This window comes from Lynx rufus, unplaced genomic scaffold (assembly GCF_022079265.1).
Source record: "Lynx rufus isolate CCGP_SWC_20201006 ecotype Redwood Valley unplaced genomic scaffold, mLynRuf1.p SCAF_12, whole genome shotgun sequence".
NCBI classification, from domain to species: Eukaryota; Metazoa; Chordata; class Mammalia; order Carnivora; family Felidae; genus Lynx; species Lynx rufus.
Window position 1 is genome coordinate 53,394,751 of NW_025814826.1, and position 25,440 is coordinate 53,420,190.

General features: G+C 41.8%; 2 protein-coding genes across 3 annotated transcripts in view; one reads left to right on the forward strand and one right to left on the reverse strand.

The window, feature by feature from the left end:
• WASHC5 (WASH complex subunit 5) overlaps positions 1 to 5,484 on the reverse strand; it is a 66,047-nt gene extending 60,563 nt beyond the window's left edge. Inside the window, exon 1 of one of the 2 annotated variants that reach the window (XM_047074178.1) lies at positions 5,336 to 5,484. The gene's annotated coding sequence lies outside the window, so the exon portion shown is untranslated. The remainder of the gene's footprint in view (positions 1 to 5,335) is intronic. The other variant, XM_047074177.1, reaches the window with a different exon arrangement.
• A 121-nt stretch (positions 5,485 to 5,605) lies between these two features.
• NSMCE2 (NSE2 (MMS21) homolog, SMC5-SMC6 complex SUMO ligase) overlaps positions 5,606 to 25,440 on the forward strand; it is a 215,416-nt gene continuing 195,581 nt past the window's right edge. The window contains exons 1-2 of the mRNA XM_047074179.1: positions 5,606 to 5,681; positions 10,923 to 11,093. Coding sequence (XP_046930135.1) covers positions 10,937 to 11,093 — 157 coding nt within the window. The 5' untranslated portion in view covers positions 5,606 to 5,681; positions 10,923 to 10,936. The remainder of the gene's footprint in view (positions 5,682 to 10,922; positions 11,094 to 25,440) is intronic.

The window sequence follows — 25,440 nt, forward strand, 5'->3', positions numbered from 1 at the left end:
TTACCTCTGGAAAAGGGAACTGTGCCTCAAATCCACTCGAATTAGGTGAGGGAGCCACCTTGAAAAAAAGTGTTTCTCATACGGAAAACACAGGAGGCCCTTGTTATCAAGGGTAAGACATACCTGAGAAATACTCCTGAGTGACGCTAAAGTAGAGACAAATGTTTCACACTGAGCGGTGGAAAAGTTTTGATTAGAAAGGTATCTCGGAATGATGTAATTAAAACGTATGAAAGTAAGTTCCGTACTTACCCCCATTTCAGAGTAAAGTTGCAACAAGGACGTACTAACTCAAGGGACATACCAAGAATGCGCTGAAAGTTGATCTCACCAAATTGTAATTTTGATAATACATATTTTGTACTTCATAGCTGACTTTCATAGCATGATCTTAGAAAAAGGTAATTTTTGCAACAACAAAAAAAAAAGGTTTCAAGGCAGCATTCATTTTCCCAAAGGCCTCTTCCAACTCTTTTTTTCAAATCATTATCTTTGAAAGTGTTAGTTTTGTCATCATCTTCGCTGTATTGCTCTCCTCTACTTGTTAATTTAGCTAAGTCATCATTGGGTCAGCTTCATGCAGGCCTGAATTATTTTTCAACTTCGTGAAGGCTTGTGTACTTCCTAACATTTGCACTGGCACTGTGTCCTATCGACACGACATTAGCATTAAGAAGAGTGACCACCAAAAATAAGAATTCAGCCCAAGAGACTCTTTAGTACATGAATATCTGCAAGGGAACTCCTCTTACAAGTGATCGTTACCATTTTTATATCCATGCCAATTTTTACGTTCCTATGTAATCTTCTGGCTGCAGGGACTCAAAAAGTAAACAGTAAAATAGTGAGGACTTCACTATACGCAAAACCAGAATGTGGGAAAGACTTTGGACAGGAGAGGGCTTCCTCTGCAGCCCCAGCAAAACATTCCCCAACCCTTGTCACATATTTTCAAAGTTCACTCGTGCTGAGCTACCTCGTGTAGTTATCTTTTGTGTAACCCTTAAAGGTTTTCTTTTTTCCTCTTATAAGTCTCTTCTTATTGATTCAGTATTTAGAAATGTCTTCATTTCCTAGGATGCTGTTGACTCTCCAACAATAATTCCCTCCCTCCTTTCCCTTTTTTCCTATAGAGGACAGAACAGGTGGATCCTTATTTTCTCATTGCCCCTGAATCTAGGCTACACATGTGACTCAGTTTCGACCAAATAGACGTAAGAGGTAGTCTACGGCAGACCTGATAGGAAATTTTTTTTCCCCTCCTGCGATAAGGAGAGAAGCACATGAAATTTCTCTCTTTCCTCTATCCCTCTTCTTCTTGTCTTTGAATGTGGCCCAATGAACATGTCTTGTCTGAAGTTTCAATAGCCACCTTGAGACCATGAGGTGATGAGCCTAAGAGAAAAAAGGCCCCAAACCTGCAGATTGTGCTTTGGAAGGAAAGAAAGACTCTAAATTCTTGTTGAGGTGACTGACTCATTGATTCAACTGTAGCACCACCTATCTCTGTAATCCTTGTAAAATGAACTGTTTTTATGCTTTATTTACTGCTAGTCGGCTTTGGGATTATTTGTAGGTGGAAGCATTCCTAATGCTACAGATTCCTTCATTCAGTAAATAGGCATCTAGTGCCTACTATGTGCCAAGCACTGTTTTAGGACCTGAGGCTACTTCAGTGAACAAAACTAAGTTCCTGCTCTCTCTCATAAAGCCTGCATACTATTGGGAGTGGGGAAGAGACAATAAACAAATAAATACATTAGGTATCAGCCTGTGATCATTGCTGGGAAGGAAAAAGCATGATAAAGAGACAGAGTGTGTGCTGTTTTAGTTTGTGAAAGCCTCTCTGATAAGATATTTGAGCAGGGACCAGAAGGAAGTGAGGCAGCAAGCAGTAAGGGTATCTGGGTGTTGTCAGAAGCCCCTAAGACAGTCCCCGATGCCCTCCTTCCCCTTATTCATGCCCTGTGGAGGCCCCTCTCCTTGAGTGTGGCTTCCTATCTCTTAAAGAACAGAGTATGGTAGATGTAAAAGATATCACTTCTGAGATTAGATTGCAAAAAACCTGTGACTTCTGGCTGGGGCGCGTTCCCTAGCTTGTTTGCTCTGGGAGAAAGCAAACTGTCATGTTGTAAGAGAGCCCTGTGATGAGGGAGTGAGAGGCCTCCCAACAACCACCTGAATGAGCCTGAAAAGGGACTCCCCCCCACAAACCGAGCTGAGCCTTCAGATGACAGCATCTATTCACAGCTAGGCTGCAACCTCCCAAGAGCCCCTCAGCCGAACGCACCCAGCTAAGCCACACCAACTGATTCCTGACCACAGAAACCGTAAGACAATAAATGTCTTTTGTCTTAGCCACTAGGTGTTGGGGTAGTTTGTTATTTTACAATAAGTGATGATCTGGGAGAAGGGCATTCCAGGCAGGATTTACAAGTAAATGCAGAGGCCCCAGGTCAGCAATGCACTAGATGTGTTCCAGGAACAGCAAAGTGGCTGATGTGGCTGGTGCAGAGTGAGCAAAGGATAGAAGCACAGATCAGAGGAAGTGGATGGGTTGCTCCAAGAGCAGGGACTGCTAAGAAGCCATTACAGTTGTCTAGAACTCTCTCCAATGAGGGTATCCTTTAATATACATTAAGGCATAAATTATTAACAAGCCCTTTCATTTTCTCATGATGTTTACTTGTGAAGGCACGTTGATCTCTAATAGGCTGAATTTCAGATAATTTCATTCCACCTCTTTTTTTTTTTTAATTTTTTTTTAACGTTTATTTATTTTTGAGAGAGAGAGAGACAGAGCATGAACGGGGGAGGGTCAGAGAGAGGGAGACACAGAATCGGAAACAGGCTCCAGGCTCTGAGCTGTCAGCACAGAGCCCGACGCAGGGCTCGAACTCACGGACCGCGAGATCATGACCTGAGCCGAAGTCGGCCGCTCAACCGACTGAGCCACCCAGGCGCCCCACATTCCACCTCTTTTAAAGTAAACTCTACCCTTAGCGTGGGGCTCCAACTCACCCTAAGATCAACAGTCACATGCTCTACTGACTGAGCCAGCCAGGCGGCCCAATTTCACTCCATTTTTTTTTGCACTGAATGGGTGTGGCTGGGAAAATGAGACAAGAAAAAGGGGGAAATAATGGCAAATGGGGGGGGGGAGGGGGAGAAAGAAAAAGTCACTGAAGTCCTCTGAAGACCACCAAACTAACCCAGAAGGATCTAAGGTCTGAGGATACCAGGTCTAAGCAGGAAGAAACTCCAGACACAACTGCAAGGTGGACAAGCTATGTTTCACTTTTGTAACTGCAACCAGATTCTGGATACCAAACCAGGCCAGACAATGGGACCATGGAGAAAGCATCTTTAAAGCAAAACACGATTACCTGCCTTCTTCCCTTCCCTGCCCAAGCAAAAAAAAAAAAAAAAAAGGATGAACAGATACACTCAGCACCTGCATGCACATGGTCAGGTTAGCTTAGGCCTGGGATAATGACATGTCAAGACTTTTGTGTATCTGCTTCTTATTGTAATCCTTAAATCCTTACACTGTTGGCAACATTCAAGATATTATTTGGTTACATTATTTGGTAAATACCCCAACGTTGGCTGAAACACTTGCCCTAAAGAACAGAATCTAAGAACCAACATTAAAGATGCCTAATCATGTTGCAGTGATTTCGAATTATGTGGCTTTATACAAGGTGCTAAGACTTGGTTGAGATTTTTAAAAAATCACTCTAGAGTGAGGTGCAAATAAACACTGCAGAAAAACCCATATTGAATCTTCTATTCAGTGGTTCTTTTGCTGCTAGAGATGAAGAAAATTTGTAAAGACCAGTTTTTCTCAATATATGCTGCATTACTATTTGGCATGAAATGAAACCAGAGATCCCACTCAATTTCCTAATTTTCTTTTATAAAGCACCCAAAAAGTAGCTGTAACTTTATTTTTAAGAATTTAATGTGGGGGGGGAGAGGTTGGGGGGAGAGGGGAAAATAGGTGATGGGCATGGAGGAGGGCACTTGTTGGGATGAGCACAGGGTGTTATATGTAAGTCAATTTGACAATAAATTATATGAAAAAATAAAATTAAAAAATTATTTGAAATTTACATCATGTTTAGCTTTATGCAAAAGTAACCATCCTGAAACGACTAGTAATGGTAAATATGTGTGTATATTTGGTAAATTTGTGTGTATAAACACATGAAGGATTGAAAGTGAGTGTTTAGATTAGAATGAATAATATGTACTAGATATACTCATAAATGACTTTTCAAATGTTAAAAAAATAGAATTTAGTATGGAACTGTGGTTTACAGTTCGGAAAGTAATCCTAGACAATAGACAACATGTTTCAAGAATGCAGCATGGCATCATTATACCACTTACCGAGTAAGTACAGAACTGAATTCTGAAGGAAATAAAATTGTCCGGGGACAAACCGCTGTTTGCCCTACTCAGAGGACAAAAGAACACAGGTCTATTTTTATCCTTTCATAAGATCTCAGTTCCATAAAAAAGGAAGCACTGGTCTCCACCTATCCATTATCAGAAACAAAATATAATGGTTGTTGACCAAGATAAAAGTGACCGACAAATCTCTTCCAGAAAAGTTCTAAAATGAGTCTGATCACTCTAGTCCCATTCATAAATCCTGGAAGGGACAGGAGAAAGAGAAACGGGAGGTGCTCCTGGTAGTGGGCCAGTAAGACCTCTCCGTTCCTTCCCCTGACTCCATCACCTATGTTGGAGTAAGCTCCGTGCATTTGGAATCGGGACGCCCGGCTCCATTACCGGCTCTGTGACTTATGTTTTCGACCGTGCGACCATAAACCAGTCAGGACCCTTGGAACTGTTTTGAGAAATGCAAAGAACTTTGGCACCAGCATGACAAAGGTGAGGGAATTAAGGTGCAGAAAGCAACAATGACTTGCTCCAACTCGCAGCCCACGGCATTACCAGAATTTAAACCCGGGTCCATCAGACTCTACGAGACTTCGCGAACCACTCAATTTTCTCGAGGGCAAACGGAGGGATAACACTGTCTACCCAGCACGGCTCCTGGAAACTTGGAAGGTACAGATGTGGGCCAAGCAGTTGAACATCACTTCCCAAAGCGCCCAGGCGGCGTGGAAAAATCTGTCCACCTAAGTGGAGATGAAGAGCCTGGACTGCGGCCCCACCCCAGGAGGCCCCTCAGTCCTCCAAGCCGGGCTCCGCATCGAGACCGCACCGCACGCCGCAGACGCCCCTTCGGCCAGCGCGGCCCGGCCAGCGGCTGGGGAGGGGCCGGGGGACCGAATCGAGGGCGCGTCCCGCCCCAACTCACCTGTCACCCGGGCCACGCCAGGGCGCACGTGCAGGGCCGGCGATCGCGGACTGGGGTGGCACCTGGGTCCCCACGCCGCCCTCTCCGCACGCGTCCCCTTCTAGACGCAGCCCTCGATCGCCAGCCTGCAAGACCCCCGCTTCCGCCTCTGACTCCCCTGGCGGTCACATGATCAGAGGGGCGGAGAGCAGGGCGGGGCGTCATGTGACCGTTCGCCCGCGCCGGCTGATGACGCGAGAGCCCGCGCTCGCGGTTTCAGCGACTAGAGAAGGGAGTTGAGGAAGGAGTTGGGGTCCGGGTGGGGGCGGTCCGGGTGCAGCCAGAGAGAGCTGGGTCGGACATCCAGGTAAGGCAGAAGCGAGGGGTGGCGATGGCGAGGGTGGCGGGAGGTGTCGCCTCCCTCTCGGGCCCTCCGCGGGTGCCCTGAGCTGGAGTCCGTCCACCTGGGATACGGTCCTGGCTCTGCACGTTAAGCAGTGAGGCTTGGGCAGGCTGCCCCCCTTCCCGAGACGCCATCTCTCCGTCCTTCTGCCCTGGTAGGGAACTGATCACGAATGCTTGGTGCAGATTAATCCAGTTGGAGCTGTCTTTAGAAGCAGGGCCTCGGGCAGGTCGTTTAAATAAGCTCTTGTGTCAGTTTCCTTTTCTCTCCTATAAATGGTTGTGAGGATTAGGATAATGAGAGCGAAGCGCCGGAGCACCCGTTTATGGGGAAATGGTGGTTGCTGTTATTGTCAGTCTCCGTTCTTTATTGATCGCCGGTTTTGTGAGAGGAGCTGTTTTACATGCTGTAGAACGTGTCAGAGTTCTAGTTTAAGCTGCTCCCAGAATGAGGGAGTGGTAGCCACGTGAACGAATAGTTGTGATGAGTTTTATAATTTTGTGTGTGTGTGTGTGTGTGTGTAATGGAGAGAGAGAGGGAGGGATAGTGGTAGCATGGCGGGGGTGGGGCAGGCAATTGCTTGTATGGATAGGAGAAGGCTTCATGAAGAAAGAAGTATCCTTGCATCTTGTAAAGGGAGATACAGCTCTGGCTGGACTCCTCTTACAGGTCCCCATGGACTTAAAGGTCAATATAGTGTCTGTAAATTGTTTGCTTTGTGCTTACCACTGTGCTGTACAGAAAGATAAGAGAGGGAAACAGTATTTGAAAATTTTTTTTAATTTTTTTAATTTTTGAGAGACACAGAGAGCTCCGGGGGGGGGGGGTGGTGGGGAGGGGCAGAGAAAGAGGGAGACACAGAATCCCAAGCAGGCTAGGCTCCAAGCTGTTGGCACAGAGGCCGATGCGGGGCCCAAACCCACAAGCTGAGCGATCATGACCTGAGTTGAAGTCCAACACTTAATTGACTGAAACACACAGGGGCCCTCCGGGGAAACTTTTTTTTTTTTTTAATATAATTTATTGTCAAATTGGTTTTCATACAACAGCCAGTGCTCATCCCAACAAGTGCCGTCCTCAATGCCCCCCAACCACTTTCTCCTCTCCCCCACCCCCCATCAACCCTCAGTTTGTTCTCTGTATTTAAGCGTCTCTTATGGTTTGTCTCCCTCCCTCTCTGTTTGTAACTATTTTTCCCCCTTCCCTCCCCCATGGTCTTCTGTTAAGTTTCTCAAGATCCACATATGAGTGAAAACATATGATACTTGGCTTTCTCTGATTGACATTTCGCTTAGCGTAATACCTTCCAGTTCCATCCATGTTGCTGCAAATGGCATGATTTCATTCTTTCTCATTGCCAAGTAGTATTCCATTGTATATATAAACCACATCTTCTTTATCCATTCCTCAGTTGGTGGACATTTAGGCTCCTTCCATAATTTGGCTATTGTTGAAAGTGCTCCTATAAACATTGGAGTACATGTGCTCCTATGCATCAGCACTCCTATATCCCTTGGGTAAATTCCCAGCAGTGCTATTGCTGGGTCATAAGGTAGTTCTATTTTTAATTTTTTGAGGAACCTCCACACTGTTTTCCAGAGTGGCCGCACCAGTTTGCATTCCCACCAACAATGCAAGAGGGTTCCCTTTTCTCCACATCCTCTCCAGTATCTATAGTCTCCTGATGTGTTCATTTTAGCCCCTCTGACCGGCGTGAGCTGGTGTCTCAGTGTGGCTTTGATTTGTATTTCCCTGATGATGAGTGATGTTGAGCATCTTTTCACGTGTCTGTTGGCCATCTGGATGTCATCTTTGGAAAAGCGTCTATTCATGTCTTCTGCCCATTTCTTCACTGTATTATTTGTTTCTTGGGTGTGGAGTTTGGTGAGTTCTTTATAGATTTTGGATACTAACCCTTTATCCGATGTCATTTGCAAATATCTTTTCCCATGCCGTTGGTTGCCTTTTAGTTTTGTTGATTGGGGAAACAGTATTTTTTAACAAATATTTATTTATTTTGGGAGAGCACAAGTGGGGGACGGGCAGAGAGAGAGGAGGAGAGAGGATCTGAAGCAGGCTCTGCACTGACAGGCCGACAGCACAGAGCCGGATGTGGAGCTTGAACTCTCCAACTGTGAGATCCTGACCTGAGCCAGAGTCCCAACGCTCTACAGACTGAGTCACCCAGGTGCCCCAGAAACAGTATTTTTAAGTTAGCTAATAACTAGTCCTGCCTGAAGCGAATCTTAGACCTGCTGAATGTTTTTGCCTTTCTCCTTCCCCTATTCACGTGTTGAAATACTGATGCCAGTGTGGTGGTATTAGGAAGTGGGGCCTTTGAGAGGTGCTTAGGTCTTGAGGGTAGAGCCCTCATGAATGGGATTAGTGCCTTTGGTAAAAGAGGCTCTTCAAGCTCCCTTGCACCTCCGACCTGTGAAGAGGAAGACTGAGAAGGCATGGGGGCTATGAACCAGGAAGAGGGCCTTCAGAATGCAACCCAGCTGGCACCTTGATCTTGGACTTGCCAGCCTCCGGAACTGAGAGATAAATTTCTGTGGTTTATAAGCCTCCCAGTCTGGTGTCTTATTACAGCAGCCCGAATGGCCTAAGACAAGGTCTGTTAGGGGAGGCAAAATAACATGCTTGGGAAACCTCGTTTTAAACTTCCTTGGTAACCATACGTTCAGGGAACAAAGAGATTATTCTTACTGGGGAAGACTCCCAAGTGGAGGTTGATTTAAACCTGGGTTTCTCAACCACTGCGTGATTGACATTTTGGTCCTGATGATTCTTTGGGGTGGAGGTGGAGGCGGGTTGCCGTCCTGTGAGTTAATGTGCTCAGCTGTACATAGTGGTAGAAATAGGGAAAAGTGCGTCTACGCCATCTGTCCTCTCCATCCATTCTCTTTGCTTCTCAGTCTGAATCTTTTCCCTGGAAATACTCCAGCATTACAGAAGGAAGTTTTCCCCAGCTCTGTGCAAGGGTAAAGTTTCATTCGCGTAATGTGAATTTTGCACGCACATCATAAGGATAGCTACCATGTGCTAGATACTTCCCATTTATCCTGGATTATATTATTCCCTGTATGCACTGTGTGTTTTTGTCAGCTCCCGCTGCTATTGAAAAATAGCATAGACTGGTGGCTTAAACAATAGAAATTCATTTCTCACAGTTTTGGAGACTAGAAGCTGGAGATTGGGGCGCTGGCATGGTTGGATACTGGTAAGGACCCTCCTAGTTCACAGTAGGCCACCTTCTTGTTATATCGTTACAAGGTGGAGAGAGAGAGAGAGAGAGAGAGAACTCTGGTGTCTCCTCTTCTTCTAATAAGGACACTGATCCCTTCCTGAGGGCTCTACCCTCAGGATGTCTAAACCTAATTACCTCCCAAAGGCCTCATCTCAAAATACCATCACCATGGGGGTTAGGCTCTCAACATACAAGTTTGGCGGGGTTGAGATGCAGTTATTTCAGTGTTCTCCGTACTTGTTTGATTCTAAGAATTATCTGGGGTTATTCATAAAAATACTGGTTTCCTAGAGTATCCACTAGGGACTCTGATTTAGTAGGTCTGAGAGAGTATCTGTATATAAATCTATATTTCTTTTTAAGTTTTTTTATGTTTATTTTTGAGAGAGAGAGAGAAAGACAGAGTGTGAGTGGGGGAGGGGCAGAGAGAGAGGGAGACACAGAATCCGAAGCAGGCTCCAGGCTCTGAGCTGTCAGCACAGAGCCCGACATGGGGCTTGAACTCATGAACCACGAGATCATGACCTGAACTGAAGTCGGATGCTCAACTGACTGAACCACCCAGGTGCCCCAAATCTATGTTTTTGAGAACCATGTCAACTGATTCTTAAGATCAGACAAGTTTTAGAAAACTACAACATTTGATTTCAATAATGCTGTGAGATAGATAATTTCCTTCAGACTGAAGATAGAGAAGGTAAGCAACTAAACCGGGGTTGTGAAGTTTTAAGTAGCATGGATGGGACAGAATTTTCAGGCATCTCTGCCCATTGTCCATTCTTGCAAGCACTACTCTGTACTGTCGCTTACAGTGTTATAATGATGAAGTTGATGGTAATATTTGCTTCCACTTTTAAAGATTTATCTGGTGGGCATTATTTTCAGTGTTTTATTATACACCTTAACTCATTCAGTTCTCACAGGAATCCTTGAGCTAGGCCCTGGATGATTCCTATTTTAGGAGGGGGAAAAATGAAACACTGAGAGGTTAAGTTATTCGCCTGAAGTCATTCAGTTACTCAAATGGCAGAATCTGGCTCTTAACTGAGGTAGTCTGGTTCTAGAGGCTACATGCTTGACCACTACTCCATATGGCCTCCATATTTTGCTCTATAATGTAGAAAAATTCTGCTTTTACTGACAGAGTCTGGGATCTTACCAAGTCTATAAATCTGTTAGAACCAGAGGACTGTCAGGAATTTATACAGTATCTATCTATCTATCTATCCATATATATATACTTTTTAATTTTTTTTTTAACGTTTATTTATTTCTGAGACAGAGAGAGACAGAGCATGAAGGGGGGAGGGGCAGAGAGAGAAGGAGACACAGAATCGGAAGCAGGCTCCAGGCTCTGAGCCATCAGCCCAGAGCCTGACGCGGGGCTCGAACTCACAGACCGCAAGATCGTGACCTGAGCTGAAGTCGGACTCTTAACCGACTGCGCCACCCGGGCGCCCCCATATATATACATTTTAAATTTATATTTAATATATTATGGTTTTCAGAATTCAATATGCATATGTGTCAGATAAGTTAACAACTACAGATTTTGGAGTTCTCTGTATTAAACTATTTTACTTTTACTACTATCAGTTTTTAGAAAAATGCATCAGATGAATAGTCTACTTTGTCTAACCCCTTTATGTTTTAGGTTTCATAAAACTATGCTGTTGTTGAATTCTTCAGAGAACCAAGGAATGTTTTAAAAGAGGGTATTCTCCCTCCTTTGAAAAACAAAGACCCTTCCCCCTTGTATTGAGTGCATCTGTGTTTGGTGGCCCAGATGACAGCACAATGCTTTAGTGTCCCCTCCAGGGATGGAGAATGTTCGTAATAGTGTGGCACTTGTGGGATATTAGATACATTCATATGGATGTTTATAGCAGTTTTACTTTCTTATGCAGTTATTATTCTGACTCCTAAATCTTATTTTATTGTGTTTGAAAACTTAGGTAATAATTTCAAGATGCCTGGACGTTCGAGTTCAAGTTCAGGCTCAACTGGTTTTATATCCTTCAGTGGTATAGAATCTGCTCTCTCCTCTTTGAAAAACTTCCAATCCTGTATCAGCTCTGGAATGGACACAGCTTCTAGTGTTGCCTTGGATCTTGTGGAAACTCAGAGTAAGTAACAATTAAAACTTATTTCTTTTGTGTTTACTTTGAGATAACCTGGTGTGGAGGCATTCTAGGGATATGAGATACTGCTCACCTTTTGAGTGTTCTTGGGGCAATCACTTAATCCCTCTGGGCATCTCTTTTCTCATTGTGTTCTAAGTACCGAGTAACAATGTACTGAGAATTAAATGAGATCGACTTATTCATGTTTCTTCAAATAGTTCTATGCTAGAAGAAACTGCACTAGAAATTTACAGGTTAAAACAGGAAGGTTCCTGTCCTCAAAGATCATTCAATCTAAAGTATGTGACATTTGTGAACTGTAAGGTATGCAAATGCATTATAATGTTATTTTGCAGTAGTTTAAGTCTTCGTGCTTGATAGACTAAGCTTATGCTAGGGGTACCAGCTAGGAAGGCCTCTACCAAAATAGGAGAGTTCAGCTTTGATGAACATTTTTCAGTCAGAAGATTTAGAAAGATGTTATTTGCTTTCTTTGGATTAGGGTTGTTTTTATTTTGTTATATACAGAGCAGGGGAGCAACAGATATTTGTTTGTTTTTAATATCGCTAGTTTTTAGCGATTTGATTGTGATGTGCCTTTGCATGATTTTCTTTGTTTATTGTGTCTAGTGTTCTTGAAGTTTTATGGATTCGTGGGCTTATAGTTTTGATCAAATTAAGAAAAAATTTTGCCACCATCTCTTCAAATAGTTTTTGTGTCCCTCCCCTCCCTTCTCCTTCTGGAACTCTAATTACACGTGTATTGGACAGCTTGGTAGTGTCCGTAAGTCACTGAGGCTAGTAGTTGATTCTTTTCAGGTCTTTTTCTGTCTGGCTTCAGCTCGAAGTGCCTCTTGCTGTGTCTTCAAGTTCATTGGCTTTGTCTTCTGCAGTGTCTACTCTTGTTAATTCTGCGCAGTGAATTTTAAATTTCAGATACTGGATTTTTCATCTCTGGACATAAAAAAGAATTAAATGGAATCTTATTTCTGTCTTCTATCTCTTTTCATTATGTTCATGTTTTTCTCTATATTCTTGAATATACTGAACATATTGATAATACCTGATTTAATATCCTTATCTGCTAATTCTGTCTTCTCTTGTCTATTGCTGCTTCTTCATGTGGACATTGTGTGCGCTATGTTGCTAAGTGTTGGGATTTTGTTGTCTTCCAGTAAAGAATTATGGCATTTGTTTTGGCAGGCATCAAAGTAATTTGTGGAGTAGGCTAATCCTTTCCAGGTTAACCAAACTTTGTCAGTGCAGGTCAAGTTGGTGTAGATTTATCTTAGGGCCAATTTTGCCTTGTTACAAAGCTTGGCCTTCCTGAGTCTCTGTTGATTGCCTGGAGGGTTCAGTGAGATAACTCCACTCCACTGGATGCAATTTGAAGCTCTTCCCATCCTGTGTGAATTCTGGGAATTGATCACTGTATAGCTCCCAGCACTTTTTTCTTAGGAGTTTAGGATTGAGGGGATCTCTGCAGATTCCTTGAGCTCTTTCTGTGCATAGCTCTCTCCCAGTGCTGTCTTGAAAACCCCTGTTGTCTTAGCCTCCCTGAACTCTAGTCTCTGTCTGTCCTTAGTCCTTGAAGATTTGCATTCCCTGCTTGGATTCCTCCTCTTTTGTGTAGGGAGGCGGGCAATTGCGTGACTTACCTAACTTGTTTTTTGCTTTCTGCAGGACTCAGTTCTGCCCTGCCTATTGCCCCACTGTCTGAGAGCAGCTGTCAGTTTTTATTTCATCCAGCTCTCTAGTCGTTCACTGCAGGGGGGCCAACTCCACATCAGTTCCTTCATGGCCAGCAGCAGAATCACCCATAATTTTTAGTGGGTAGCCTTCTAAAGTTCTTAACCTTGACTTGAAGTCTAACTTGGATAAAAGTCATAATAAAATCTTCAGCCATAAGAGAGAAGAGCAGTTGACTATGTTGGAGAGCAGTGACTGGATTGGAACAAATTAAAGTACAGAAGAGCATGTGGGAAAGTCCATGAATTATCTTTGTAACAGAAATGCTCCCTTTCTTTGCCTCTAAGATTAGCACCCTTTCTGTTTCCCTTCTGGGTTGCCCAATTTCATCACAGATTAGAATGAACTTTGTTAAAAGAGATGTTAGTGATCACTGAGGTACCATTTTCTCACTCCACGCTGCAATTCTCTTGTTGGTAAGGGGGATTCTTGTTCCCAAGAACTTGGAGGGAACTGATGTGTATTGTTTCATTTCCTGTTGGTTGCATTTTCCTATACCAGGTGGTTGTCCTTGTTCAACTTCTAGCTCATTTGAAATGATCACCTTTCCCTGTGCCATGTTATAGGATGTGTATCTAGGCAATTGACTTTTACTGTTGCCGTGTCTACTCCTTTTTTCTCCAGGTGTGTTGGTTATTCTGGGAATACTTCCTTTTTTTTTTTTTTTAATTAAAAAAAATTTTTAAGTTTATTTATTTTGAGAGGGACAGAGAGAGAGGGAGACAGAGAATCCCAAGCAGACATCACTGTCGACGCAGAGCCCGACATGGGCCTTGAACCCCTGAAATCGTGAGACCATGACCTGAGCCGAAACCAAGAGTTGATGCTCAACTGACTGAGCCACCCAGGTGCCCCTGGGAATACTTTCTTTCTTACTTAGTTGGGAAATGAAATTTCTTACATTAGGAGATTTTTCAAGTAGCTGGGGCTTATTTTTCGGATTTTTAAATTTATTGTGTACTCTTCTGCTTTCTTAGGCAGAAGTACTAACTTAATTTATCAAAAGTGTTGTTGTTAATATCATCTTTGAGCAGTTGAATTCTCATAAGCCCTTTAAATTTAGTTAAATAAAATTGAGGAATGGCCCTGTTCTTTTTTTTTTTTTTAAAGTTTATTTATTTTGAGAGAGAATGAGAGAGTGCATGCACGTGCACTCAAGCTTGTGACCAGTGTGGGGAGGGACAGAGAGAAGAGAGGACCCTAGGCAAGCTCCGTGCTATCCGTGCAGAGCCACACGCTGGGCTCGATCTTAGGAACCACGAGATCATGACCTGAGCCGATATCAAGAGTCAGACACTCAACCGACTGAGCCACTCAGGTGCCCCTAGGAATGGCCCTTCGAAAACATTAATGTACCTCAGGTTATGTCCTCTCTCCTCTCTGCCAGGAAAGGAAGGGTTTGAAAAGAAGGAAAAAAAGAGTTTTGTCAGAAACTCATACTGTTACAGGCAGTTGCTCTTAAAATGTGAGAATTAAATAGTTGGTCTCTGTACATATCTAAATTAATATTTTAAAAGTGCAAAATCAAAACTAATCAGTAGAGCAAGTCTTTGAAATTCCTTTATGTGCTTATGCTGCCTCTATTAACGTCTTTGATGTCACCTGTCACATGAGAGGCCTGGGTTTGCAAGACTTGCTTTTCAGAGTTGATTTTTTTCCTCCTAAGTGATAGTTTTGCAGTTACCCACAGAGTAAGGGATGGCACTTAATTGTGACTGTGTGGACCACAGTCATACTGATCCATTTTTTTTTTTACTTCAAATATATAATTCTTTAATTTTGAGTAAATAGATATTAAAATTCAGGGTTCTTTTTTTTTTTTCCAAAGGAGGGCATAATATAAAGCTGAATTTAAAGAAATGCATACTTGTGAATAAATATTTGGACTGCTTTTACTGAATCCTAGGTGTTTTAAGTTGCTGTATGAGAAATTAAATAAGTTCTCTAAGATCTAAATAGAAAATAATTTAGCAAGGCTTCATTAGATCTGCTTTTCTCCTGATTACTTTATAACATAATTGCACAAAGCAGATGTATGCAGTGAGCTTTTCTGTGGCATCTATTCTCATTAGGGTAGCTGACTCTTAATTTAAAAATCGGCAGTAGTCTACCTCCTTGGCTTTTCATGTGTTCCCAGGTAAGCTCCGCCCCCACTTAAAATGCAGTAACATGCCATATCCCGACATCCTGAAACCAGTTAATGTTTTCTCTTTGTCTCATGGTTGTTGTTGCTTTTCGTATTTATATTGTATTTCGCTGTGTTAATATGTCTGATCTTCCCTTTGAACCTGGTCTCCTTGGGGCAGAGACCCCAGGGTGCTCATCGGACGTTTTCAGAGGTTGGGACTTAATTTGATGTTTGTCAGGTGTTGAATGTGTATGAGTTACGTAATAAGTGTCTTTGAAGACTGTTCTCCAAATACAGTTATTTGAATCCACTATGTAGAAAATTAAGTTGTTTTCAAAAATCAGAAATTGTGCGTTTTAATTTGTAAACCTAGTTTTTTAAGGCTTTGCATTTAATTTTTGTGTAAGAGCTAATTCAGTGCGTCAGAACCACTTAGAGAGCTTGTTAAAACACAGATTGCTCAGCCCCACCATCAGAGTTTCAGTAGGTCTGGATGAGCCCAAGAATTTGCATTTCTAACAAGTTACCAGGTGATGCTGATGTTGACGCTGCTGGTCCATGGACCTTACTTTGAGAACCAGGTGTAACCATCATTTCCTAGTTGGCAGGAAACTTCCACCACTAGGTGGCACCAGAATACTTCTTATGCGGTAGCCTTTGGCCTTAACGATGGGTTTGTTGACTGCGGAGTTCAAGATTGTGCAAAAGGTAAAATCGCTGAATTGTTGGCATTTTGTAGCTTAGAGCCTGAGTTATTCCATCTATCTGAGAAAACAAACATGCTGACTGTATCAGACCAGAGAAACTATAGGCCTATTAAGGTTACATTTCAAGATGAACTCTTCCAGGAAGGAGGAATAACCGCACATTTCCACTAGCTTCGTTTTCAATTACGCAGGCTATTCATTTGCCAGTGATAGATGTTGACCCTGTCTTAAGACAGAAACATACACTGCCGCTTTGTTATTTATTACTCTGAGTTATCAGATCTTGATTTTTGTTGTTGATTTCATTTAAAAACCACTCTTAAAAAGGTTTACATGTTCTGTTCACAAAAATATGTCATTTTGTCCTTCTACTAGAGGGCCAGTAGTGTTTGGGCGGTTTTAGGAGGTTAAAAAGTGTGAAATGTGCTTTCCTTTCCCAACTGGCTTCCTCAGTCAGAAAGTTGAGTAGTTTCCTTTTTGAGCGGGGGAGAGGAAGGTTTGAGCAGTTTGCCTCACCTCACCTCTTGTTGCTGTGTTTTCCCACCACAGAAACTTCCAACCATCCCAACACCTCCAGGTTTTCTCTCTTCCACTGTCTGTAACGACTTGAAGGTTTGCATGGTTTCTCCGCACTATGGAATGTGTGGAAATCACTGCTTCTGTGCTCTCCTGTTTGCTAAGCTCTCCTGTTTACAGTGGGATGTCACTTTCTGAAATAGTAAATGAGTCATATTTTAGTTTTTGAAACAGAATATGTATAGTATCTGAATACCGCCTGGGTTCTTCTAGACTGTTAATAATCTTTCCGTTGATTCTACCTATTTATATTTGGAGCAAAGGCATGAGTTAGGTTTCGGTGACCTAATAGGGTATGAAAATGACTAATGCAGAAAAAATGGAGTTGGAATCACTTGATCAGATTTAAAAATTAGACCAGCACTTTATCATGTTATCTTTGATCGTTGGAAAGAATTAAGACTGGTTTCATGTTAGGCAAAGATGACAACTCCAGACAGAAGAACAGACTTTAGGATCGATTTTGAAACAGCAGTTTCCTTTTTAGAAAATAAAATTTTGTCTGGTGGTAAGCAGAAAGGAGCTTTTATTAGGTTGGTGATTAACAGTTGAAACCAATTTGATCATTTTAGAGAAGATTGGTATCATTCAGGCCTATTTTTCCTTCGGTCTGTACTTTGAAACTGAGGTTATATGTTCTTGTGCATAAGTGTGAAGCATTATCTGTATATTACAGCACCATCCAATAAAAATACAGTGTGAGCCACATGTGCAATTTAAGCTTTTCTGTTATCCTCATCATAAAAGTTAAGAGGAGAAATGAAATTTAGTAATATTTTATTTAATCCCATGTGTATAAAATATTATTTCAATACGTAATTAATATAAAAGTGGAGTTATTTTTACATTTTTTTGGTACCAAGTTCAAAATCCTTCAGTCCATCTCCATCTGGACCAGCCACATTTCATATGCTGCTTAATAGCCACACGTGGCAGGTGGCTACGATGATGGACAGCAGCGGTTATATAAGTTATTTCATTTTTCAGTGGCTACCAGAGGACAGCAAGAATGTGTAAGGGTAGTTACATCAACTAGTTTTGCAGCTTTTTAGCCGTTTTGGTGACTATTCAAATCAAACCAGTTGGCAAGATGAGACCATACTGTTTACTGATTGTGTGTGTGTGTGTGTGTGTGTGTGTGTGTGTGTGTGTGTGTAGTTGTTACTCCTCTACCACTGGTGGGATTGCCATTTTAAGTTTTTCCCCAAATTGTTTAGCCAGCTTAAGATTACTTCTGGGGATCTTATTAATATTTGGTTCCGTCTGAAATGTCATATGCTGATTTGACTCCACACCTACAGTACTTTGATATTTTGTAGCTAACGTGGTAAATTAGTTTCTTAGGATATTGGGCAACCCAGAAGGGTCCAGCCTCTTAACTTCTGCAGCCAGAATACTCTAGTCGCTGTAAATAATTAGACCAGTCAGCAGTTGACCTTGGAAATGCTAATTTGTTTGTCCCTGGGTGCTGCAAAAGCGGGCTTTCCCTTTCCCTCCCAGGATGGGAGTTAAAACCTTGTTTGGGGAAGTTCTAAGGCACTTGGGGCTAGCTCCTCACACACCTGCTTTGTGCTCATTTTTGCATTGGGACCGAGTTAAAAGAGGAGTATTCCTTGCAGGAATTTCTTTGAAGGCCTCGTGGAGTTATGTTTTAATGGACTTTGAGAGCAAGTTTATTTACCTTTGGATCTGCCCTTCTTCCTAGCACCATTCGCCGTAGTGATGGTTGATTAAGAAGGATTTCATCGCTATGTCATTAAATTTCTTAAATTTATTGAAAAAGGACATGGAAGCCATCTTTTATCCCTTCGATTTAGTATTTAATCAGTGCTGTTGTAGCGTCAGATCCAGAAGAAGGTAGCTAAAAAAAGAAAGTAGAAAGAAATGTTAGTTGGAAAAGTTACACCCACTGAGAAGTTATAGGCAGTAGATAGAGGAGGAGAGAGAAAATTTATGAAATCCAGAGTTTCTGTCCCTAAACTGGTGGTGGCAGCAGTGGTGGCTTTTACTTTAAGACAAAGATGTAGGTTTCCTTTTCTTTGGGGCAGTGCTCAGGCGAAGTAATTTTCCCTCTTTACTGTACAATACTGATTCAGAACATTTGTTTGAGCTTACTTTTCACTCTTCTAGATAATTGTTACACTTTATGTTGATCGGTCACCAATTGTTTATTGGCCCGTGCCCTCAAGAAGCTAATAATTGAGTTAGCAGATAAGACAAGTACATGTAAAGATAAAGGAAAACTTCATAGTAGTAAATGTTCTAAATGAGATCATGAGTCTTTCTGTCCTCTTCATGACTTTTTACGTTCTGACCTAGCAGCCTGATTTTATATCCAGTAGGCACACGTGTTTTCAGACTGTACATATTGGGCAATTCAACAATAGTGAACATAGTGCTTTTTGTGTGGCAGCCATGCTCTAAATGCCTCAGGTATTCGTTTAATCTTTACAGCAGTGCTCTCGGGTAGGTAGGTAACATAGTCACTTTAACATAGGAGTACACTGAGCCTTGAGGTTGAGGAAGGACTGGGTACCATTCTCTCACAATAACCTATTTCAGATAGGAAATAACACATTTTACTTATTTACTCTTTGCATATTCTCAATCTGTTGTCCTTGTAAGTGTCACTTTCCCCTTCTCAATTGCAGCAAGCTTTGAGATAAGTCCCCTTATCTAGTCAAGTATTGCTTATGCCTGTGCTTATTATAGAGACAGCCCGTTTGCTGGGCTCTATCACCATTGTACCTGAAGATGAGAGCTTCTCATTAAAACAATTTGGAGAGTCCATTCTGTGCTAATTTTTGACTTAGAAGGTTCCCTTGGTGAACTTACAAAAAAAAGTTTTCCCTAGGACTATATTTATAAATCTCAATTACCATGTTGTAGATCATCCTTGTTTGATCATGTCTCTAGCCATGACCAAAGCATCTGGCATTTACTCTCTGCAAATAGTAGCTATTAATTTCTATGCCCGTTTTAAACCAGAGAGCATAGTGTACAAGAATGTTCATGATGTCACCGGCTACACCCCTCTGTACACCCTGTCAGAGAGACTGGATTTAGTTCTACCAGGGTGTGCTGTCAGGCCTCCTTGCCTGTGTTCACATGACTTCCTCTCCCTAGAATGCTCTCTCTCCCTATTGACTGATGGAAGGGCACCTATTCTCTTTCAAGGCCAAGCTTAAGTATTATCTTTTTTTCTACAGATAATTCTTCTCCCACCTAGACCGTACTGAGTTTCCTCTGAGTTGGCCATGCATTCATCCATCACAACAATAGAGTACTTCTTTGCATTTGATTGTTTATAAAATCTATATTCCTATCACTAGATACAGGAGTTTGAAAACGTCAGTTAATAACATCCTGTTTCCCAACCAGGTTTTGGCTTTCTGTCTGTGTTGCAGCTGTCCAGTTCTGCTGTAAATAATCTATAAAGGCTATACTTGACTGACCCCTGGTCTAGACCAAAGTCTTCCTGTTCATATATATACATACACACATATATATGGCAAAGAATGGGTTGAATATAATGTGTAAAGTCTATACTGACCCCTGGTCTAGACAAAAGTCCTTCTGTGATAGTCTCTATTCATATATGTATATAAGGTGAAGAATGGGTTAAATTTTGCACAATCAAAACACAAAGTGATATCTGAAAAGCGATTGTGGAGAGGATAGCAGAAATGTTCTTACAAATAACTTTTTTCCCTGTCTAACTCATTAAATTACTGGTAGAAAATAACTTCTGATTTCACATAAAAGAGTATAATGTGAGCTTTAAGAGCTCCTGTATCAAGCTTCTGTATCATGTGAAAAATCCTACTTGTAAAGGTTTTCTAGTCATGTAGCTCCCCATTGAAGTGGATGTGCTTAATCATATTTTAATTTTCTCCTTTCCAAGAGCCATTTATGGGTTTTTTTTGTTTTTATTTTTTTTAATTAAAAAAAAATTTTTTTTTCAACGTTTATTTATTTTTGGGACAGAGAGAGACAGAGCATGAATGGGGGAGAGGCAGAGAGAGAGGGAGACACAGAATCGGAAACAGGCTCCAGGCTCCGAGCCATCAGCCCAGAGCCTGACGCGGGGCTCGAACTCACGGACCTCGAGATCGTGACCTGGCTGAAGTCGGACGCTTAACCGACTGCGCCACCCAGGCGCCCCAAAACACATTTTACATATGCATTCATCAGTTGATGAACATTGGGTTATTATTATTAATATTATTAAGAAATATTATCCTATTATTAGGATATTATTAAGAAATGCTGCTGTGAACATTTGCGTGTGAGTTGGTATCTCCTTGTGGGTTTGATTTGCATTTCCCTGATGATTAGTGATGTGAAATATCTTTTCATGAACTTACTGGTGACTTGTGTATCTTCTTTGGAGAACTGTCTATTCAGATCCGGTGCCCATTTTCAAACTGAGTCATTTCTGTTTATATTTTTGAGTTGTAAGTGTTCTTTATATATTCTAGATATGAGTTTATTAACAGATATATGATTTGCAAATTTTGTCTCCATTCTTTGGGTTTTTAAATTTTCATGATAGTGCTCGCTTCGGCAGCACATATACTAAATTTTCATGATAGTGTTCGTTGAAGCGAAGTTTTTAATTTTGATGAAGTCCGATGATCTGCTTTTTCTTTGGTTGCTGTGCTTTTGGTATCAAACGTAAGGACCCATTTCTCAGTCTGCCGCCTGGCGAATTTATCCCTGTTTTCTCTTCTAAGAGTTTTATAGTTTTAGCCCTTACAGTTAGATCCATTTTGAGTTCGTCTGTAGTTTGAATTAAGAGTCCAGTTTCAGTCTTCTGCATGTGGCTATTCAGTTGTTCCAGCACCATTCTTTCCCCTGCTGAGGGATCTTGGTACCTTGCTGCACATCAGCAGACCATAGACACACAAGAGTTTATTTTTGGATTCTCAGTTCTGTTCTATGGATGGAATTCTGTTTGCTTATCTTTATGCCGATACCAGCCTGTCTTAGCTGTTGCTTTGTAGGAAGTTTTGAAATCAGGAAGTATAGTCCTCAAATTTTGTTCTTCTTTTTAAAGATTGCTTGGAATATTTGGAGTCTCTTGTACCTCTGTATGAATTTTAGGATCAGTGCATCAGTTTTTTTCCACAAAGAAGCCAGCTGGGATTCTGATAGGGTGGCATGGAATTGTAGATCAATTTGAGGAGTTATTACCATCTTAAAAATATTAAGTCTTTTTTGATACATGACCATAGGATTTTTTTCCACATTTATTTAGATCTTTAATCTCTTTCAGCAGTGTTTTCAGAGTATTAGTCTTACACTTCTTTTGTTAATTTATTTCAAAACATTTCAGTTTTTTTGATTCTATTGTAAATGTAATTTTCTTAATTCTCAGATTGTTTATTGCAGTTAAATACACTTGATTTTTATGTTGATCTTCTATCTTGCAACCTTGCTGAACTCATTTAGTGGTTCTAACAATTTTTTTTTAGTGTATACATTAGGATTTCCTATATACAAGATCATGTCATCTGCGGATAGACATAGTTTTATTTCTTTCCAATTCGTTTGCCTTTTATTTATTTTTCTTGCCTAATTTCCCTGGCTAGAACCTGCAGTATGATGTTAAATACAAGCGGCAAGAATGGACATCCTTATCTTGTTCCCGATCTTAAGGCGGAAGCATCCAATCTTTTCATCAAGCATAATGTTTGCAAGAGAACTGCCTTCCTCCTGCAGTGTCCTTCCCGCACCCTCTACTGAGAAAGCTTAGCATAATGCTCACTGCAAGGAGAAATACTTACAGCAGTTTCATCCATTATCACGGAGTGTGTATTAAAAAGCGAATTTTGAGCCGGAAGCCAATGCAATGATTAACTGGCACAGCACACACATGAGCCAGTGGAAGAAAGCTTTCAAGGTGCTGTGAAAGAAGCCATGTTTCCGGAAACAATGGGGGGCGCCCTGGGGTTAGTAGTTCATTCTTGCTGAGGACCGTGGGGAGAGGAGAAATTTCGTAGAGGAGATGTTGACAAAAAGATGAGTGTTTCTCACGGAGTGGGAAGGGCTATTTCTGAGGGTAGCAAAGGTGAGAAGAGGTGTGGGGAGCCTGCTGTGGAGATCTGTGACGCGTCTGAGGCTTTACCCCCCCTTGCGAGCCAACAAGTTAGCCTGCCACAGTTTCCTGGGTGCTGGCAGAAGACGGGAGACTCCCGGGGCAGAGACAAAGGTCTGTCTTTCTTGTTGCACGTTAAGTAGTGGGAATATCACTTGTCCATAGGGTCGCCTTGCTGACCGCCACCCCAAGTCCTCCCGGGTGTGATCTGGAAGGGCCCACGGTGGTACTGCAGCCTGTCTGTGTCACAGCTGAGGACCCTCCAGCTCGGGGTGCCCAGATTTTTATAACAGGGAAGACACCTCCCCACCTTTTGGACCTGGAGGAAGAGACAGTATGTTTCTTACACATCCCTTTGCTCTGGAGGAACACGCTCTCTCAGTTTTCTAAAGCTTTATTCATGATACAGACATCCTTGGAAAGATAGTCTGGAACAAAAGGACAGTTAGTGCCTCTGCTCCAAGATGTACAGAGATGTGTGGGACCCCTCAAGAACTGATTCCCAACACCTGACAGATTCAGGGAGCTTTGATTTGGGCCTTTCTGATATTCTTACCACCAACCACATCTTGCAGCGTCAGCACTTAACCTCCATCAAGATGCAGTACATCTCTCCACGTAGCATCGCCATTTCCCTTTTGGCCAGTTAGGGCCGCACAGTGCTTTGGTTGGCTAGGCAGAGTAACTTAGGACTTTGAGAACCGGTTCTGGAATCCAAGAACCTGGGTTCAAGCTCAGCTCTGCCAGTTATTAGCCTTGTGACTTCAGGTAAGCTTTGCTTTCTTCATTTGTAAAAAGGGGATAATATTGTAAAAGAGCCACTAATATCTAATGAGTATTTAACTGTGCGCCCACACACGGCTCCCTTGCACCCTCCTACCTTATTTAGGGTTGACACGAGAATTAAATTACATGTATAAAATGCTCTCCACTATGCTTAGCCCACAGTACTCACATTTTATTGGTCAATTATTTTGTTTTCGTTAATAATTACGTGGGCCTTTTGCAGGTGAGAGAGCTGGATCCTTAAGAGCTCTTGGTGCAGAATTAGTATTGTACAAAATTAGTGTTGTACAGTTAGCCCTGGTTCAAGTTCTGCCGTCTACTGTGTGACGTTGAACCAGTTACTTCCCTGCTTTGAGCTTCCTTTTCATTGCATGCAAAATATAGACAGTGTCTTCTTTTTATGGTTGTTCCTAGTTTGAAACAGCTAATATGCTTTGAATACAGTGTTTTACCTCCTACCTTGGCTGGTCAGTCTGTAAACACTGCCTTTGGTCATAAAGAGAATTAGCAGAAAAACATTTAAAGCGTATACTTTATAGTTCAGATAAGGAGCGGCACCAAGACTGTGTGTGGAGTAAAGGCCAAGTGTGCGGGAGACAGGGGAGGGGAAGGTGGACATTATCTCCTTCACAGGAAAAGGAGTGACATTTATGATGGGGTTTAAGAAGCAGAAACGTGTTCTCGTTTTAGAAAATTAGTACGGGATTTAATTTCAAGCAAAAAGGATCAGAGCTCCTGTGGGACAGTCTAAAATAGACAATTAAACCAGTTAACAAAGAAAGGTAATGTAATGTGTTGCACAGAAGATGCAGTTTTTTGTTAGTGTTCTCTGTTCTCTTGAAATAGAGCCTTCCAGAGTTTTTTGGTAGTTTTGGAATTTCTTCAGTTTGAAAGAATTCCCTTATACCTGCCTTTTCTTTGTTCTCTTAGTGCTAAACTTATGAGAGCGTCTGGATCTTGACTGGAACTTAATAATATTGAAATGGGTAGTGTTAGCAGCAACGTGTTTTTATCATTTTTATCAATTTTATCATTTCCAGAGTGCACTGTGTACCTGTGTTTAGATACTAATTGGGAAGCAGGATGCGAATGGTAGTTGTTCCTATAAGGACCCCCCTGCCAGTTTCACATTCCAAATACCTAGAAACGTATTAGACCCAAATCATGTGAGAGATGACCGGGAAAGTTCTACGAGGTATCCCAGATGCTCACCTGTGAAGCAGTTTCTTTCCTTTTCCTCGTTCAGTTTTTGGCTAACTGATCATATGTTCCAGTAATTTACTTTTCACACAGATAGTTAACAAATATTTGCATATTCACTGCAAGGACACTGGTTTTGCTTTTCATCCTTAGCATTCTTGGCCATAGGAGGTTCCCAAGTGGGGAAACCGGTCAAAATATAAACAAAATTCCTTACATAATCTGCTTGTCACATTTTCAGATAGTTACGGCACAAGGAGAGCAAGTGACTGCTATGTGAACAGAGATTTTAACATACTTTCGTTCTGTATTTATTTAATGATTTTGGTTGGTCCCAGTTGAGTAGCATGGAAATAGATTTCTCAAAAGAACCTTGAGAAAATACATTTGCTGAAATTTGATTTCATCTATTAGAGTTTAACAGGTGACTGATTTAACTTTGCTTTTTCCTGAAGAAATCTAGATCTGGTAAAGCAAAGAAATTTAAAATACAGGGCAGGTGCACATACTTTTATTTGAGGTATTGCATGTTTATCATGTCCTTCAGTAATTATTCACCAGTGATGGCCCCCAGCAAATCTTCCCATCATTGTACTTGCATGGTCTTCCTCACATCAAGATAAGGAGCTTACTGGGGGTAATCTGTTAAGTAGCAGTAGATGGAATTGGTACCAGGAACGAGATTTCAACACATGTTGACACGTGCCCGTATTGCTGTGAAACAAACTACCTAAAACTTAATGTTTTAAAACCACAGACTTTTCTTCTTCTTTTTTTAATGTCTCATGATTCAGTGGGTTGACTGAACTGGGCTGGGAGGCTCTTTCACTCCATGTGATGTCAATTAAGATGGTGCACATTGGGGGGGGTGGGGGGGCTCACCTGGGTTGCAACTTGCAAGGTGACTCACACGGTTGGCAGTTGATCCTGCCTGTTGACTGGACACTCAGATGGAATTATTGATCAGAGTTTGAGGATGCTATCTCATATAGCCTCTCCATGTGGTGTGGGTTTTTCCCAGCATGGTAGCTTTTTTAAGAGGAAGGAAGTAGAAGTTGCCAGACCTGTTAAAACCTGGGCTCAGAAGTTCCAGAGCATCACCTC